Here is a 19,938-nt window from a genome sequence, read left to right as displayed (position 1 = left end):
CTAAGGACCCCCAACTCTATTTGCAATTGTGTGAGGCCCTTGTTCTGACTGAAAAAGGGAGGCATAAAGTTCCTTCTTGTGGGGGAGCCAGAGGCCAGTGAAAGACAGGTGGTTTTGTCCTTCTAGGCCACTCACATCTCCACACTCCCCTTGGCATGGCTGTAGCACGCACCCATAGGCGCACAGGTTTACAGGTGGCTTGTACAAAGTCTTCCCATCAAAAGCTGCCTTTTCTTGGAAGAGAAGAGGGTCAGCTGCTGAGGGGAGGGCCTTTGTTTGCTGGGACCTGTTAGAACAGAGTCCATGGTGGGTGGGAAGCAGGGGAGGGAGGGAGGCCCTGCTTATAAGGAGGAAGCCTCCGCTAGTACCAGCTGCTTCCAGCCTCTGGGTACGGCAGGTAGAGATCATAGTCGGCTACGAGGTCCAGGACAGCTCAGAGCTCTTGGTGAGTATAGTGGCCACACAAAACTCAAGGGTTAGAGGAGAAAATGTGGCATGGTGAGGAAAACCACAGTTCAAATGCTGACTGTACCTTACTAGCTATGTGACTTAGGCAAATCCTTTTCAGATTCTTGAGCCTTGGTTTTCCTCATCAGCAAAAATTAGAGGGTTGGACAAGATTGTCTTTATGATTTCTTGTAGCTCTGAATCCTGGTATTTCAAGGACTTAGCATGACTGTCTGGGAGTTTCTGTCACATGCCCATGTAGGCAAAAAGCCCCAAACTGAGCAAGTGTTGAGGAGGGGGTGAGTAATCAGGGATATAGAGCAGGGGCACCCACTTTCATTTCTCAAGCAATACTCTAGAGCCCAGGAAGACTTCCAGGATTTAGGTCCTTATTTGGGGGTGATGGGATGGGGGATTCAACCTTACCTTCTCTCTCTCTCTCTCTCTCCCTCTCATCTCCCTCTCCTCTCTCTCTCTCTCCTCTCTCTCTCTCTCTCTCTCTCTCTCTGTGTGTGTGTGTGTGTGTGTGTGTGTGTGTGTGTGTACAGGACTGTGAATTCTTCTCCAGGGAGCCATCAGAATGAATCTCCAGCTGCTAACCTGCCTTCTGGTGGCATTGGCCCATGCTGTCAGCAGTCAAGGTACCCATCCCCCAACAGTCATGAAGCAGGGGAACCTACTCCCTACCACCTTTTCCTGGGACATCAGAGTCTATGTGAATCCATTTGGCTATTACCCCAGTGTAACCTCACCACACCTGACAGTCACCAAATGTTAGACTTAGGGGAGGAAGAACTCAGAGGGCATCTAGTTCATCTTGGATTCATATAGGACTACTACTCCCTCCCTCACCCATGACAGATGCAGTATGGTATAGTGGATAGGGGCACTAGACTTGGCATCAGGAAGACCTGGGTTCAAATCCTGCCTCAGATACTTAATATTGCCCTAGGCAAGCCATTTAACTTCTCTATGCTTCGGTTTTCTCTGTTAATTTAATCTGTTAATTTAGACCTGATGGCCTTTCTGGGATCTATGATCCCAGAACAAAAAACAACATAAAGTAGCTAATATTTGTATAGGATTTTGGATAACAAGAAGTCATTAAAACTCAGCCTGAAGACCTCCAGTGAGAAAGACCCCCCCACACACACACTTTTGGACCTCTGCAGTAGGCTGCAAGTCCCCCCCCTGCCCCCCACCACATCAAGCCTCTTTGCATCTTCCCCCAGCTGAATCCTGGTCTTCTCTTTATCCCTTTGCCCCTGCTCCTTTCCCCTGCTTTTCCCCTGCCTAGCTGATCAAAGCTCAGCCACCGACCCTTGGAAGCCTCTCCCCATTTTTACCCCACCCTAATTACCCCATAGCTTTGGACTCTGTACCACCTCAAGTTATTTGGTGCAATTTGTTCACACCTCCCCCCTTCCCTGCTCTCCCCCATCCCCTTCGACACCCTCAAAAGACTTTCATCCCCTCTCCTCCTTCTCCAATTAAATGCACTCTGGGCTTTGGGGCAAACAAAAAGAGGAGAGGATGCTGGGAGGGAGTAGCTGAGAAGCAGAAGGGTCCCCAACAGCCATTTAGTTCAATGCCTTTATTTTGCAGGTGAGGAAGCAGAGACATGGAGCAGTTAAGTGACTTACCCAAAGTTTACTAGCGTAAACGACAGAAGCAGGCTTTGAACCCAGACTTTGTGCCTCTAAAGCCAGGGAGGGGCTTTCTATTGTACCATACTGCCTCTCAAGTCAGGAATCCTGGGTTCTAGTCCTAGGTCCCCTCTGACTTGGGGCATAGCTTTGGCAAATCCCTTCTGTCTTTTTTTTAAATCTAACTTTTCTTTTAACTTATGTTTATTTTCTCTATCTTCCCCACTAGGGAAAAAACAAAGCAAATCCTTTCTTAATCTATTACCCCATCTGTAAAATGAGGTGCTACAGAGGCAGTGAAGTGGAGTGGATAGTGCTGTATATATTTTGTAATTCATTTTCCATGTATGGTTATTCTCCCGCTAGTAGTATATAAGCTTCTTGAGGGCAGGAACTGTTTTTTTTTTAAATCTTTGTATCTCTAGCATCCAGCACAATACCAGGCACATGGTCAATGATTTAATCCTTGTGTCTCTAGCATCTAACGCAATATTGGGCACATAGTCAGTGCTCCAATCCTTGTATCTCTAGCATCCAGCACAATGTTGGGCACAGAGTCAGTGATTAATAAATGTTTATTCCAGTGAATTGGATAGCACTTGGAGCCAGAAGACCCAAGTTCGAATCCTAGCTGTGATATTTGCTACCTCTGTGACCTTGAGTGGATCGTCTTGACTCTCAGTTTCTTTATCTGTAAAACAGGGTGGTTGGATTATGACTTTCCAACTTTAAATCCAGCATTAATGTTCCTTCCAGTTTATTCACCTGTAGCTCAGTGATTCTTGCTGCTTGGGGGATTGATACTTCAGTGGGGAGACTAAATGAAAGCATGAGATCCAGTGCTAAGATATAGGCAGGGGTCACTGAGAAGCTGCCTGGTGGGTGAGAGTCCTGCATTTGGAGTCAGAAGAGTAAAATTTTGAATCCTAGATCTGTACTTACTGATTATGTGAATTGAGGCGAATTCTCCCTCTGGGCCTGCTTCCTTATCTGTAAAACTTGAGGTGGTGGTGTTTAGACTAGGAGATCTTTAAGATCCCTTCTAGCTCTGATATTCTGTGGCTGCCTCTGATTACTTTGGGCAAGTCCCTTTAACTTCTCTGGGCCTCAATCTCCCCAGTTTCATAGGCTTGAGGGTCCCATGATCCTAAGGGTAGCTTATCCCATGAGATCCTGAGAGGCAGGAGGAGGAGTGACTGGTGGAGCTCAGAAGGTAGCTGCTAACCTAATTCCCTTTTGCTATATTTCCTCAGAGCCATAACCCTAGGGAAAACCAGGGACTGAACTTCCATTTTATACATGGCGCCTGGTATCGCTGGGCAGCCTTACTTGTTCCAGGTCCTTGGGGCATAAGCTCTATCCCTTCTTTCCTCTCTGACCCCAGCTCCCCATTTTCCCTAGGTTTCCAGTGCCTTGTCCCAGGACCTTCATGGAGGGCAGGAAAACCCTGGTTTAGGGGACAGGCCTGAGGAGTTCTTGGATCCTTGACTGCTTCTTCCCTTGGCCTTTGATCAGGGTAGCGACAGGGGCTTCTTATCGGGCCCAATGTCCCCCATTCCCCCTCCCCACAAGTCTTATCATCAGGTGAATTGCTGATTATAGGAGGAAGAGCCCAGAGAATAACTTTAAATACCTTTGATCCTCCTAAAGGGAGGAGGGGATGGTCTCTGAACCCAAAATACTCCTCAGTGTCTTGGAGTGAAGACTAGAACTCATTATTACTGTTATAGAACATTTATAGGCCTCCCGCTCAGAGGTCGTGAGGCTGATAGAGTCTCAGTCCTCCAGGAGTTCACAGTCTGATAGGGAGGCCAGGCTCATATAGAAGAGAAAAAGTAGCCACCAACACTTGGGAACATGGAAGAGGCAGTACTGTATAGAGTGAAAGACCATGAGTTCTAGAGTCAGAGGCCCTGGATTCAAATCCTGTCTCCAAAATTAATTACCAGGGTCACCTTCTATCTCTTGTTCTCAATTTCTTCATCTGTAAAATGGGCTAGTTAGACTAGTTCAGAGGTTCTCATAGACCCTTTGGAAGTCTGGTGAGGCCCTTCGCAGAATCCTGTTTTTACCCAATTGAAGGGAGTATTAAATTTGTTAGAGGTTACTGAAAATAAGGATCTAATTTCTCCCCATAGAAGTTCTCCTAAAAATCTGGCATCTGTGGACCCAAGGCCAAGAACCTTTGGACTAGATGGTCTCTTTAAGTTCTAGATAATAATAGCTAGCATTCATATGGTGCTTTAAGGTCTACAAAACGCTTTATATGTATTGTCTCATTTGATACTCACAGCAGCTTTGGGAGGTAGGTGCTATGATCATTCCCATATCACAGTTGAAAAACTGAGGCAGACAGAGGTTAAGTGACTTGCCCAGGGTCACACAGCTAGTAAGTGTCTGAGGCTAGATTTGAACTTAGGTCTCCCTGACTCCAGGCCCCAAACCTTTTCTACTGCACCATGGTCCTGTGACTTATGACCTTAGAACATAGGACCAGAATACTACACCTGGAAGAGACCCCAGATATTCCCTAGTCTAACTTTTCCATCTTACAGACGAGGAAATTGAGGCTGGGATGTATGTGCCTTGACAATGGCAGAGCTGGGATTAGAACTCAGGTTTTCTGACTCTAAGTCAGGGTTCTTTCCTGGAGACCAAGTGTCCTGGTTTCATAGAGGAGCAGGAGGGACTTGACTTGGGTCTCCTGAAGGAAATTCTTGTTCTTCACTTAACCACCTCCCCTCTCCTCACCTCTCCCCTCTTCTCCTCCCCTACCCCTCCCTGCCCCTGGCTGGAAACTTATCTGAGTTTCAGGCCTTTTCCTACAAAGAGCTGAAGGAGCAGCTGTTGGGCAGTCCCTTCTCTCCCCGCCACCCCCTCCCAGTATCCCATTATTGGTTGTAGGAGATGATGACTTGGGGACAACTTCCTTATTCCTACCTATATTTTAGCTCCCCTCGGTCCAGAGACAAGTCTGGAGGACAGGGCTGAAGGAATGAGGCAGTCTTGACCCTGACCTTCCTTGTGTTCTGGCTCAAAGACCTAGAGTATCTACCACTCATCCTTAACCCTACTGGGTCATAGGATCATAGATTTCAACCTGGCAGGGCCCTTAGAGGCTATAGAGTTTACTGCCTCCCCCCTTCCCCATTTTACAGATGAAGAAACTGAGGCAGGCAGAAATTAGGTATCTTGCCCAGCTGGAGCAGGATTTGACCTCAGCTTTTCCTGACTTTAGAGTCAGAGCTATATGCACTGGTCTATCTAGCTGCCCTCATAGTTCAGATGGAAATCAGAGCTGGGGAAAGGGAGGAGCAGTAGGGAGCTTTGGGGAGGCTTGTAACCAAGGAGTTAATTCAAGAGAAAACAGTGGGGTAGAGCGGAAAGACTAGACCTGGCATCAAATACTGCCTCAGCCACTTAGTATTTGTATGATTCTGATTGAGGCTCTTTCCCTTCCTGATCCTTAGCTTCCTCATTTATTTTTTTAATTTTGTTTAATTTTTTTTAATTAACAAACTTCCTTATTTACAAGTCAGTATTCCCATTATCCTAATTCTTTGAAAGAGGACTGGTTTCCTCCTGATCTTATGCCCTAAAGAAGAGACAAAGTTGGCGCCTGGTATCGCTGGGCAGCCTTACCTGTTCCAGGTCCTTGGGGCATAAGCTCTATCCCTTCTTTCCTCTCTGACCCCAGCTCCCCATTTTCCCTAGGTTTCCAGTGCCCTGAACACAGGCATCAAAGACTGACTCTGACTTGGGTCACTTTGCTATATAGTCTCTCTTGGGAAGGATGGTCATGGAGGGGTAACACTAGGGAGTTGAGAGGATGTGAGAAAATGAAGATAGCAATGGACCTAAAAGGAGGAAACCTCGCCTGAGATCACAGCAAGATCACAGTTTTGGAGCTGGATTTGAGGTGTCTCCCATCTGTTCCCTATTCTGACATCCCGGCAGTGTGGTCCTGGGCGAGTCACAGACTCACAGATAGAAGGAACCTCTGAGGTTATCTATTCCAACTCTTTATTTGAGCGAAGAACAGAAAACAGAGACATGTTAAGAACTTGTCATGGGTTACACAGCTGGTAAGTATCTGAGGCTGGATTTGAACTCAGATCTTCCTGACTCCAAGTTCAGTACTCTATCCACCATACCAGTGGTGTTAAACTGAAATGAAAAAAGAAAATCACAAACTAACATTATCTATGTTGTATTGTATTTTTATTTATTTTTGTTAGACATTCCTCCATTACATTTTAATCTGGTTTGGGTGCCACTCTAGGACTTCTACATTATGATGAACTTTATAAACATCCCAGTGCAAGGATGTAGGAATTCCTTCATAGGCATCACTGAGATATGGTGGATTGGGACATGTGACCAGGGTGTGGCTCTGAAAGGATGTGTCTTATTAAAAAAAGATCAGAAAAGAGATAAAAATACAGCATTGCATATTAAGAAAATATTCTGGGGCAGCTGGCCCTGGAGTCAGGAGGACCTGAGTTCAAATCTGACTTCAGACACTTGACACACTTACTAGCTGTGTGACCTTGGGCAAGTCACTTAACCCCAATTGCCCCAACTCCCCCCTCCAAAAAAAAAAGACAGAAGAAGCTTAATTAAAAAAAAGAAAAAAAGAATAGTAGCCGGGGTGTAAAAGTTCAGAATGAGCAGAGGCTGGTGAAGAATGCTAACTATACCCCCAAAAGGAGTGGTGGGTGAGGGGAAGAGGATTAGATGTATTAGGGGACAGGAGGATGAAAGAAAGCTTATTGCTCAGGTGAAATGGTTAAGGAATCATGAAGAGATTCCTTCTGTTTTCCTGCCAGAGAGACTGATGCTTGTCCTAGAAAGGATGGAACAAAAATGGCTAACAGAGAATTTGAATTCAAGACAAGAAAGCAAACACTAAGAATGCCCCAAGGGCTGCCCTGGATGAATTCAAGTTATCTGGCCCAGTGGACTGAAAAGATTGGCACATGAGATCGTTGAGCTATTGTTGGTGACCTTTGAAAGGTTGTGGAGAAGGGACACAAGTGAGAGTACAGAAGGGCAGCTAGGTGGCACAGTGGATACAGCATTGGTCCTGGAGTCAGGAGGACTGCGTTCAAATCTGGCTTCAGATACTTACTAGCTGTGTGACCCTGGGTAAGTCACTTCACCCTGGTTGCCTTAAAAAAAAACTGAAACAAAACATGATAGAGGGCACATACCTTTATTATCCAAAAAAGATAATAGTAACAATAACAGCTCACTTGTACTAGGTCTTTAAGGCTTAGAAAATATTTTACATGTATTATTTTTTTGGACCTTCACAACCTTTAGGTAAGTATTATGGCCTCTTCCTGCCCCCGCTTTTATAGATGAAGGATCTAACGTTTAGAAAGGCTAAGTAAACTTCTCCCAAGGCCAGCTAGGTATTCAGTAAAAGCAGCAGGATTTGACCTCAGGGGTCTATCTGTTATGACGTTCTGTTTCTCAAGAAGAAAGGAAGAGAATGGGGTCTGGAGACTATAAGCCACTGAGTTTGACTTTGATCTCTTGGTGAAATTCTCCACAAAATTATTAAAGAAAAAGGTGGAGAACATCTAGAAAAGGAAGCTGGATTCACAAAGAGCCTATATGGTCTCATCAAGCACAGGTTATAGCAGACTAATCTTATTCCTTTTTTTTGAAAGGCTTGGCCTCCGCTATTTAACATTTTTATCTGTGACTTGGATAATTGCAAAGTTGGTGTATTTATCAAATTTACAGATTACACAAGGTTAGGAGGGCTACCTCCCACATGGGATAACAGGATATGTAAAGCGCTTTTGCAGTCTAGAACAACAGACCAAATATAATAATTTAATAAGGATACATTTAAAGTCTTACACATGGGTTAACAAAACCAATCCCACATGTTGAGGCATGGCTAGATAGCAGTTTTCCTTTAAGAAAAAAGATCCAAATCTAAGACAATTCCAAAAGACTCATGATGGAGAATGCTATCCACACCCAGAGAAAGAACTACAGAGTCTGAATGCAGATCAAAGCATAATATTTGCTCTCTTTTTAATTTTTTTGTTTCTTCTTTCTTGTGGTTTTTCCCTTTGGCTCTAATTCTTCTTTACAGCATGTCTAATGTAGAAATATAATATGATTGTACATGTGTAGTCTATGTCAGATTGCATGCTGTCTTGGTGAGGTGGGGGAGTGGAGGGAAGGAGAGAAAATTTGGAACTCAAAATCTTATAAAAGTGCATGTTGAAAATGAAAAATAAATACATAAAATTTTTAAAAAAGACATAAAAAGATCCAGGGATTCTAGTGGGTTCCAATTTTGTTTGGTTATATTTGTTGGGTGTATTAAGAAAGGAATAGTGTCCAGAATGAGCATAGGGTTTTAGTCCCTCTGTCCTAGTGATACCTCTTCTAGAGGACTGCATTCAGTTCTTGGAGACCGTTTTAGGAAGGACCCAGATAAACTGGGGAATGTCCAGAGAATAGTGACCAGAATAGTGTAGGACTTTGAGATCATCCCATATAAAGGACAGGTGAAGAATCTAGTGATTTAACCTGAAGAAGAAAAGACTTGGGGGTGTGGCAATCAGAGGATCATAGATTTAGAGCTAGAAGGAACTTAATAAGTGCCTTATTTGGCAAATGAGGAAATTGAGATTCAGAGAGGTTGACTTATCCAGGCTCACATAGCCAGTAAGTATATTCTGAATGGAATCTGCAGGAGTTCTCCCCACTATGCCAAACTGCCTCACAGCGGAGTTAGACCCAAAAGGAGACCTTAGAGGCTATTGAGTCAAAACTCCTCATTTTAGAGGTCAGAGAGGGTAGAAGTTACTTAACCATGGTCACATAGCTAGTTAATGGTGGGATTTGAACCTGGGTCATCATGACTCCCTGTGTCCATCTCTACCCTATCCACTATGCCATGCTGACTCTGTTATCAAACATTGTAAAGGCTTTCATGGGGAAGAGGGTTTAGCTTTGTTCTGCTTGGCCCCAGAGGGCAGAACAAGGCACAACAGGTGGATGCTGCAGAAGCAACTCTGAATTCCTACAGAAATAGTGTAGCATAGTGAACAGAATGGTGAACTTGGAGTTAGGAAGAAACGGGTCCAAATCCTGCCTCGAGAACCTGTATAGTCATGGCTGAGCCTCGGTTTCTTCACATGTAAAATAGGGATTAAAAATGTCATCCTGACTTCACTTTATTACGAGGAGCAATGAGAATGTATGGAAAAGCTTTGTAACCTTTGGAATGCTATGTAAATTACACTTGTTACAAAGAAAAAAAAAGATTTCCTAATCATTAGAAATATTCAGAAGTAGAATGGCAGTGAGCTGCCTCAAGAGGCGGTGAGTTCCCCATCGTTGGAGGTCTTCAACTGAGAATTGGATGGTCATTTATTGGGAATAATATCCTGGATCCATTACAGGTTGGACCAGTTAGGCCCTAAAGCCCAGGTACCTCTGCATTCCCTGAGATCCTATGATCTTAGCTTTTGTCCTTGACTCTTGTGTGACTTTGCCCAAGTCCCTTCCCCTCCCCGAATCTCATTTCCTCATTTGTAAAAGGAGGTTTATTGGACCAGATGGTGTCTTGTCCCTTTTGCCTCTGAATCCCACATTCCCCTGCCTTCTAGGAATTGACAGTCAGAAGCCTTAACCTGGGGACATCTAGGTGGCACAGTGAATAGAGCACTGGCCTTGGAGGCAGGAGGACCTGAGTTCAAATCCCACCTCAGACATTTGACACTTACTAGCTGGGTGACCTTGGGCAAGTCACTTAACCCCAATTGCCTTGCCTTCCCTCCCTCAAAAAAAAAAAAGAAGTCTTGATCTGAAAGTCAGGAGACCTGGGTTTTCATCCTATTTCCACTATGTGAACCTTTTCAGGACTCGTCTGTAAAATGAATGCGTCCAACTATCTATTTCTTCTCATTCTGACTCTCTGGTTCCATGGTTCTAACCAGTGGTCCCTGGGGGGCGGGACATGTTGTTCATAGGCACCTATGAAGACTGCTGTTTGAAATATACTAAGCACAGGAAACCTGCCCTCTTACGGCACATCAGGCACTATAGGATCCAAGAGGTGAATGGGAGCTGTAATCTTCGAGCTGTCATGTGAGTGCCCTATTGACTGTGGGACCTTAGGAAATTCCTTTCCTTCTCTGGGCCTTTTTTCTTACCTGTCTAAAGTGGGGAATGGAATCAGTGATCTCTAAGAGTCCTTCTCCCTTGGATTGATTCTACAACTCTAAACCTGCCTATTTAGTTCTAGGACGGCAGAGAGGGATTTGGAGTAAGAAAGGGAGAAGGAGGGAAGTCCAGTGACGGGCACAAAGCTGCCTAGGCTGGTGCCTGCTCCAGTACAATTCAAGGCTCTGGGGAAGGACCAGAGACTAAGACTCCTGCATTTGTAGGTTGGTCTGGACTGGAAGAAGAAACTTTAGTTTGTTTCAATGTTATAGTAAGGCTTCCTTCCCCTCCCTACCATGCCCACCTTCATCCCAGACTCAGAAGAGCCCTTTTCCTCCCTGGTTCCATCCCGGAGGTTAGATCCCTCTCTGGGAGACTTATGGGCTTATTCTCCGCAATCAGAGCCCCTCAAATTTTGATCACCTGATACACTGGACCCTTCCTTCTAGACATTCAGATGCCAGTTACTGGTTCTCTAAGTCTCTTGGCATATAGCCCCTTGACACTCTGCCATGCTGCCCCTCCCCACTTTTGTTCTCCTATACCTTGGACTCCAGACTCCCAAGCCCCAAAACTTCCTAGGCCCAGCCCCTGATTACTTGAATTATGATTCTTTTGGCTTCAAATCTCTCAGTCTCCAGACTGCCAGGCCTTGTTATTCTTGTCTTCCAGATCTTCAGCCTCCAATTTTCCTGACCCTGATCCCTGGTCTCCTCGGTTCCTCAAATCTCCAAGTCTTTAACCCTTTGGTTATTTTGTGTCTTTGACTCCAAGCCCACAGTATCCTATCTCCCAGTTGCTAGTGCTCTAAATCCCTACCCCCTTGCTTACTGATCCCCAGAGTCCCAATTTCCCTCAGCTGTCCCTCGGGTCTCTAGGATGCCATTACTTTGCCTCTCAAACTCCAGACTCCAAGTGATCTGGTTCCATACCCCTGATCCCCATCCCTAGGCCCTCCCATGCTAACGAGTGACTCATTTTATTTCAGCTTTGAGTTTCGGAGGAAGAACAACGTCATCTGTGGCAACCCTGATGAAAAGTGGGTTAAGGATAAAATCAGAGAGCTGCAAAGCAGAAACTACTGGGCCTACTGGAAGCTCAGAGAGGAAATCAAGAAGGACCATGGAGGTGGGAGAGAAATGGCACTAAAGGGCCTAAGAAGAGAAGGGTGGAGCCTATCTTTTTTCCATTCAGATCCATGTTTAAATTTTTTAAAATTTGCCTCCTAATCTATTGACATCTATCATTTTTATATTCCATTAGACTGTGAACTCCTTGAAGGCAAGCACTCTGCTTTTGCCTTTCTTCATATCCCCAGTGCTTAGCACAACGGCCCATTAAGAAATGCTTAGTGACTGACATATCCCCTTCATTTCCTAATATGTTCCTCTCCCCTCCTCCACCCATTGGGCTATCCCTCGTAACAAAAGGATATTCATTCCTCAACCATCGTACTCCATTCCTGAGAAGAGGGAATTGAGGTATTATTTCTTAACTTTTTTCACCCCATGGCCGACCTTAGTCATTATAATTTCATAGCTCTGAGATTCATTTTTTCCTTTTCATTTATATTGTTACCCTATTTTCTTGGTTTTGCCTACTTTACTCTGCGTCAGGTCATACATCTTCCCATGCTTCTCTGGATTTTTCATATTCATTATTTCTTATGGCATAATAATATCAAATTATGTTCATGTGCCAGTTTGTTTAGTCATTCCCCAATCAATGAACATTTACTTTTTTAGTTTTTGTTTTTTTCCCTATCATCTCTCTTGAGAATCCTTGATTACTTAACTATGAGGCTAGGGGAACAGGGTGGAAGGATTATATATTAATTTATCCTTCCTTCTTTCCTTCCTTCCTTCCTTCCTTCCTTCCTTCCTTCCTTCCTTCCTTCCTTCCTTCCTTCCTTCCTTCCTTCTTCTCTCCCTCATTCATTCAACAAGCATTTATTAAGTCAAGTAAAGAAAGCATTTATTAGGTGCCTACTATGTTCCAGGCGTTGGGGATACAAAGAAAGGCAAAAGACGGTCTCCTGTTCTCAAGGAGCCCACGATCTAATGGGGGAGACAACAGGCAAATAATCATGTACAGAAAAGATTTGTACAGGGCAAACAAGAAATAATAGAGGGAGGGCACTAGAATTAGGGGGAAATGGGAGAGGCTTTGTGCAAAAGGTAGGATTTTAAAATGAGACTTAAAGGAACCCAGGGTAGGCTGAAGATACAGGGGTCAAGGTAGGGAGTAAGGTGTAAGACTGGAAAGGCAGAAGGGGACCAGATTATAAGGGACTTTAAAAGCCAGACAGAGGATTTTATATTTGGTCCTAGAAGTAATAGGGAGCCACTGGAATTTTTTTTGGAGGGGAGGGTGTTGCCTATGTGACATGATTAGATCACTTTGACAGCTGAATCAAAGATGACTCCATTTTTGAAGTACCTGATGTGTGCTGAGTTACTGGGTTCACCGTCCAGTGGACCTGATAAAATGTATACATGATGCAAATTAGGACATGATCACTGCAAAAGCGTACAGCCTGCTAAGAAGCTGGAGGTAGGAAACATCAATTCTGCCTGGAAGGTGGGGGTGGAAAATCAGAGGCAGTGACATAGGCCTAAGTGGTCCTTAAAGTCTTTTCTGTTTCTAAATCCCATGGCACCCAGAGAGAATAGGAAAACGTGGCCTGTTAGTCCCAGAAGGCTTCCTAGAGGAGTCAGGACCTGAAAATCCACCTCTCACTTCTACTTTTGGCCAGATACAACTGACTTTCCAGTTTTGAGCCAAACGTAGAACTGAGCTTTGGGAGCACATATTAGCAACTACTGGGGTGGAGAGGAGGAGGGTAGATGAAAGAAGTTCTTCCAGGCAGGGTGCCAGTAGACCTCTGCTCCTACCCACCAGCTTCAGGAAGGAAAGTAACCACAAGGAAATTGCGAAATGCTGGGAGAATTCATGGGGCCCTGGGTATAATGGTGAAATAGATATGTGTAAGGACAAAGAGACAAAACCAGCTCCTAGTCCATTTACAAGGACTTCACGGGACAGAGAACTTTTCTATACGTGGACTTTTTTTTGTTGGAAGGGAAAAGGGCATTGGCCTCCAGGTCAGGAGATCTGGGTTCAAATCTCCTTGAGCAAATAATTTCATCTCTGTGGATCTCAGTTTCCTCAGCTATAAAAGGAGCTTAGCATGGTGCCTGACGCATAGAAAGTGCTTATTAAATGTTTTTTGATTAATCGATGTGGGGTTTGGATTAGATGACCTCTGAGGTCCTTTCCTCAGGAAGAAATGCCTAGAGGTAGCTGGTGGCTCAGTGGTTAGAGCACTGGTCCTGGAGTCAGGAAGACCTGGCTTCAAATTTAGCCTTGGAGACTTATTAACTTTGTGACCCTGAGCAAGTCACTTAACCTGTGTTTGCTACAGTTTTTTCAGCTTTGAAATGGGGATCATAATAGCACCTACCTGCCAGGATTGTTGTGAGGTTCAAATGTCATTTTATAAAGCTCTTAGTGAATGGCACATAGTAGGCACATTAATCAATACTTATTCCCCACTCCCTGGATTCTCTTTCCAGCTTTATGATCCTTGAAGGACACCAGTCAGCCAAAAAAGGAGGAGCTCCGCATTCCTGTTTCAAAGGATGACATTATTAAAGACCAGGGAGCCAGTGTATGTAGGATATGTTTCAGGGGATGGTGAGGAATGCAGCTTGGCCTGAACGGTAGGGTGTGGTGCAGAGCAAGGTTGGGGCAGGAGCTTGGAGGGCCTTGAACACCAAGCTAAAGAGTTTGGACTTCTTTCTGAAGACTATGGGAAGTTAGGTGTCTCAGTGGTTAGAACGGTGGGCCTGGAGTCAGGAAGAGCTTAGTTCAAATCTGGCTAGCTGTGTGACCCTGGGCAAGTCACTTAACCTCAGCCTGTCTCAGTTTCCTCAACTGTAAGATGGGGATAATCATGGCATTTATGTCCCAGGGTTCTCAGGAGGATAAGATATTTGTAAAGTACTTTGCAAACTTTAAAGTGTGTGTAAATGCCAGTGATTGCAATGATAGGACAATTATGAGCAGAGGATGGATGTGATTATATGGGTCCTTTGTTTGAATGCATCGTGCTTTAGATCTGTCTGAGGAATGCAAACTTGGGACATATTTTCACCCAGACTGGCTTGTTGGGGTCCTTTTCTTCCCCAAGGATCCCGTAGACAAGTCTCCACTGACCTTCAATCCTCTGTGCCTTTTCATGTTCCCAACTGGATTTCTTCTTCCTGGCCCCTGCCCAGGGAACATAATGGGAGACAGATGGATAGACAGACCCCCAAGGTGATCTATAGAGATGCCAGGATGACCAAAGTGTCACAGCTCTTCTTTGTCTTCACCGGGAGTGAAGGGGGTCAGAGATGTTAGGCCTTAGGTTTAACCCCTGCTTAGCTTGTTTTCCTCTTGGCAGGGGTGGGGGGGCAGTGTTAGTTCTTAGTCATTCATTTATTAATTCATATATTCATTAAATAAACATTCCCACCTACTATGTGCAAGCCCTATTTTAGGAATAAAGGGAGAGTCGATGTTTCACTACGACCTGGTCTGTGACTTTAGGATCTTTAGGAAGGAGGGGTTCTTTCTTAGTGACTGCACTTAGGTCTTTTTTTCAGGAGACAGTGAGACACCATACTGAATTGTGAAGAGAAGGAATGAACAGAGCTGCAACTGATCATGCAGTGTCCAAGACTTGCCTGGGGCACCAAGAGTGACTAGCAGAGTTGTATCTCAGCCAGTATGTGTCTGAGCATAAGGCCATAGATTTAGATCTGGAAGGACCTTAGGGGTCACCTAGACCAACTTTCTTATTTTACAAATGAGGAAAAGGAGTTCTAAGAGGTTAAGTACTTTCCCCCCCGTACCACAATGTTTTTTATAATGTGTTAAGGTCATAAGTCATAGATCTAGAGTCATAGGGGACCTTAGAGGTCATCTAGTCCAACCCCCTCATTTTATTGAGGCTAGAGAGGTTAAGTGATTTGCTCAGGATCACACAGTAAGGCAGGAAGTGTCTGAGCCAGGTTTTGAACCCAGGTCTTCCTGACTTCGGGTCCACTATTCTTAATACAGATGAATGACCTTAACCTAGCCTGAACTATCTCCTAGGACAGTTTAGTATGCCATACTGACTTTTCATTGGTAGTAGGAGTCCCTCAAGCATGTGAGGCCACAGTTCTGGACTATAAAAAAAGAGAGAGAGGGAAGGAGGGAAGGAGAGGGAGAGGGAGGGTGGGGAGAGAGAGTGGTGTAGGTCAGCCAATCAGTCAGTAAGCATGTATTAAGTGCACACAACATGCCAGGACTGTGCTAAGTGCTGGGGATATAAAGAAAGGCAAAAGACAGTCTCTTCCCTGGAGGAGCACATAGTCTAACATGTAAACAAATATCGACAAATAGGATATATACAGCAGAGATGGAGATAATCCACAGAGGGTGAACACTAGGGAATCAGGAAAGGTTTCTTATGGAAGATGGGGTTTTAGATAAGACTTGAGAGAAGCCTGTAGGAGGGAGAACACTCCAGGCATAGGGGTTGGCCTGGAGATGGAGAGCCCTGTGGGAGGAAGAGGCAAAAGGCCAGTCATGGGATTAGAGCACATGGGGGAGGGTGTAGGGTGTAAGAAGGCAAAAAGTAGGGGGAGGCAGGGTTATGAAGGGCTTTGAACACAAAACAAGATTTTATTCTCAATTTAGATTCTGGATGTGATAAGGAGGCAATGGAGTTTATTGAACAGGTGGATAATTACCTGATCTGTGCTTTAGGAAGATTCATTTGGTGGCTGAGGGGAGGAGGAGTGTGGAGAGACACTTGAGGCAGGAAGACCCACCAGCAGGCCATCGCAACAGTCCAGGCAGGAGGTTATAGAAGGCGCACTGGCCTGAGAATTAGGAGGCCTGAGAGCAGCGTCCTCACTAACCCAATGCGTAAACTTGGCTAGATCAGCTTGCCTTTTTGGGTCTTGGCTTCCTCATTTGTAAGATGGGGCTAATCCACCTCTCAGAGGTGTTGTGGGAAAGTGTCTGTAAACTGTAAAGTGCTGCATAGGAAAGTGAACTGCTGTGATAAATGTGAGTTACAAACCCCAATCCCAAACCCTGGCTAGGGTAAGCTTTAGGCAAATCACTTCCAGAGCTTGTTTCATAGGATCATGGGAACAAGACCACAGACGCCTTCTAGCTGAAGGCTAGAGGCTTCGAGTGTTTAATTGACTTGTTTGATGTCACACAGGCAGTAAGTACCAGAGACAGGACTTGAACCCAGGTTCTCAGATTGCAGGGCCAGGGCTTATTCTACTGTGCCATGATAGGGAGTTGGGCTAGATAACCTCCAATGTCCCTTCCATTTATTTATCTATCTATTCATTCATCTGTTCATTCCTTTATCCATTTATTTATTACCCTGTCTATCCATATTCTTTCTATCTATCTGTCTGTCTGTCTGTCTGTTTGTCTGTCTGTCCGTCCATCCATCCATCCATTTATCTATCTATCTATCCATCCATCTATCCATCTATCATCTCTCTCTCTCTCTGTCTATCCATCTATCCATCCATCTATCTATCCATCTATCTATCTATCTATCCATCTGTCTGTCCGTCTGTCTATCCATCCATTCATCTATCATCTATCTATCTATCTATCTATCTATCTATCTGTCTGTCTGTCTGTCTGTCTGTCCGTCCATCCATCCATCCATTTATCTATCTATTCATCTATCCGTCTCTCTCTCTCTCTGTCTATCCATCTATCCACCATCCATCCATCCATCTATCTATCTATCTGTCTGTCTGTCTGTCTGTCTGTCTGTCCGCCCATCCATCCATCCATCCATTTATCTGTCTATCTGTCTGTCCGTCCGTCTATCCATCCATTCATCTATCATCTATCTATCTATCTACCTATCTATCTTCTATCTATCTCTATATATCAATTATCTCCCCCTTTTTCTATTCTGAACTTAGCAAACACCAAACAGAATGGACATTTGTATATATATATATATATATATATAATATATATATAATATATATATAATGTATATATATATATAATAGAACAAAAAAAGAGAAGATTGCACAGGATACTGTAGTTTTCCATTTTGGACAGCTGGCTTTCCTTAATAAGCATATAATAAACTCAACCTAGAGCTTTCAAATCTGTTCTGCTTGTCTGTGTGTGTATATGTATATATGTATACATATATTATATATATGCATATGTGTATGTATATACATATACACTCAGAGCTGGTATTTAGTGCCAGGCCTGAGGTCAGGAAGACTCATCTTCCTGAGTGCAAATCTGGCCTCAGACACTTACTTGTTGTGTGACCCTGGGCAAGTCACTTAACCCTGTTTGCCTCAGTTTCTTCATCTGTAAAATGAGCTGGAGAAGGAAATAGCAAACCGTTCCAGTATCTTTGCCAAGAAAATCCCGAATAGAGTCATAAAGAGTCAGACAGGATTGAACAACAACAAAAAATATATATACCTCATTGACCTCCTTTCTTTTATTTTCTCCTCTAATGCTTATTCCCATTGGACCTCCCACCCTCTTCCCATTGAGCCTCTATAAAGTCATTTTTAGCTCTAAATCTCAGGGTTTTATGACCTTCCATCGTCCTTGGCATCATCATCACTCCACTCTGATGCTAGATGCCACTTCCTCTCCTCTCCTCTCCTCTTAGGACCCTCTGTCCCTCACTTTGTCCTGTGTCTCCCCAGGAAACATCAGCAACTCAACCAGGCTCTTGGCCCAGGGTGTCCGGGCTCATCAAGCACATCGTGCTGGAAGGAACCAGACGAAGGTGGAACGTGTCTCAGGTATGCAGAAAGCTGGGCAAGGAGCTGTGTTGGGAAAGAGCAGATTGTGAAGTTTCTATTCGAGTGTCGGACAGGTTGCCAGTCCTCATGCCTGGTGGGCCTAGATGTTTTGACCCCAACCAGCTCAGGTTATTTCCCATCCTGGATCCCTATATGAGAAATGAGAAATGGTTATGTTTCCGTATTAGGAGACTGAGTGATAAAGAGGAAGTAGGTTAGGGGAGGGGAGTGCCAAGAATTAACTGGGTACTTCCAAAAAACAGGAGTGAAACAAAAGTCAAAGACAATTTCTACTAAGCATGCTTAATAAGGGTAATGCATATTAATGTTCATGTCCTGAAGGAAGAGTTAAGCGCCACTTTTTGAACATGAGACACCTGAAGCAGGAGGGGGCACATGTCAAGGGGAATCTGTAGTAGGCATTCCAGGAAGTCTGTGAACTATGCTGACTGCTACCAATGAGAGTCAGCTAGGAGGGACATGTGGCCGGGTATAGGGTTAAAAGGCTTACTCTCACTTCTATAGTGTGTGTGTGTGTGTGTGTGTGTGTGTGTGTGTGTGTGTGTGTGCAAGTGCTCATCTCAAGTCCCGTACCCGATTCCTACAAGAACGTAATAAAATTTTAACTGCTTCATTCATCCTGTCCAACTTACTATGCGGGTTCAGGCACAAGAGGCTATTTCTAACACCTGCTTTCTACCTCAGGGGTAGAGAAAGAAAGGAAGGAACCTCCCCTGGAAAGGATAAGAAAGAGGCCTGCGGCAGCTATGGACAGTCAGGGTGAAGGAGAATTACTGTTACTCACCTTTTTCTCTCTTTTCTCTTTATTATTTTTTTTCTTTTGCAGGATCCATGAAGTTCGCCCCTACTCAGAAATCTTCCCTGGCTCCCTAGGGAAAGGATGAGCCTGGCATTTAAAGTCCTCCACAATTTGGTTTCTGCTTGCCTTTCTGGACATTTAATATCACTCTCCTTCATAGTATTTACAATGAAACTAGCCCATTTACTGTTTCCTGAACACTAGATTTGGGATAGAAAGACCTGGATTCAGGTCCTGACTCAGACGTTTTCTAGTTGTGTAGTAAGCATGTTTGTTGAAAAATTGATTGTGTCTCATCAGAATGGATACATGAGTTAGACATAAAGGGATAAAGACAAGAGATAGAGAGCATTATGGGATGTAAAATGGATAATTTTGATTACATTAAATTAAAAAGTGAATACACAAACAAAACCAATGGAGCCAAGGTTAGAAGGAAAGTAGAAAACTGGGGGAAAATTTTACTCCAAGTATCTCTAATAAAGGCCTCATTTCTTAAGTATATAGATAACTGAGCCAAATTTGTAAGACTACAAGTCATTCCTCAATTGATAAATAGTCAAAAGGTACGAACAGGCAATTTTCAGATGAAGAAATCAAAGTTATCTGTTGTCACATGAAAAAATGCTCTAAGTCACTTGATTAGAGAAATGAAAATTAAAACAACTCTGAGGTACCATCTCATATTTATCAGATTGACTAGTAGGATAGAAAAGGAAAATGACAAATGTTGGAGGGAATGTGGGAAAATTGAGACACTAATCCACTGCTGGTGGAGTTGTGAAATGATCCAACCATTCTGCAGAGCAATTTGGAACTATGTGCAAAGGGTTATACAACTGCTCATACTCTTTGACCTAGCAATAGCACTGTATCCCAAAGAGATTTTAAAAAAGCAAGAGAAGGAAAAGGACTGATATGTATACAAGTATGTCTAGCAACTCTTTTTTTGTGTGTGGTGGCAAAG

General features: G+C 44.0%; 1 protein-coding gene across 1 annotated transcript; it reads left to right on the top strand.

Annotated features, from left to right (window-relative positions):
- Window positions 1-1,027: 1,027 nt before the first annotated feature.
- Window positions 1,028-19,045, top strand: CCL25 (C-C motif chemokine ligand 25). Its single transcript, XM_036750008.1, has 5 exons — window positions 1,028-1,088; window positions 10,100-10,217; window positions 11,281-11,420; window positions 18,053-18,151; window positions 18,999-19,045. The coding sequence occupies exons 1-5, from the start codon at window positions 1,028-1,030 to the stop codon at window positions 19,043-19,045; spliced, it is 465 nt and encodes a 154-aa protein (XP_036605903.1).
- Window positions 19,046-19,938: the final 893 nt, after the last annotated feature.

This window comes from Trichosurus vulpecula, chromosome 1 (assembly GCF_011100635.1).
Source record: "Trichosurus vulpecula isolate mTriVul1 chromosome 1, mTriVul1.pri, whole genome shotgun sequence".
Lineage (NCBI taxonomy): Eukaryota > Metazoa > Chordata > Mammalia > Diprotodontia > Phalangeridae > Trichosurus > Trichosurus vulpecula.
This window is presented reverse-complemented; position numbering and strand designations above follow the sequence as displayed.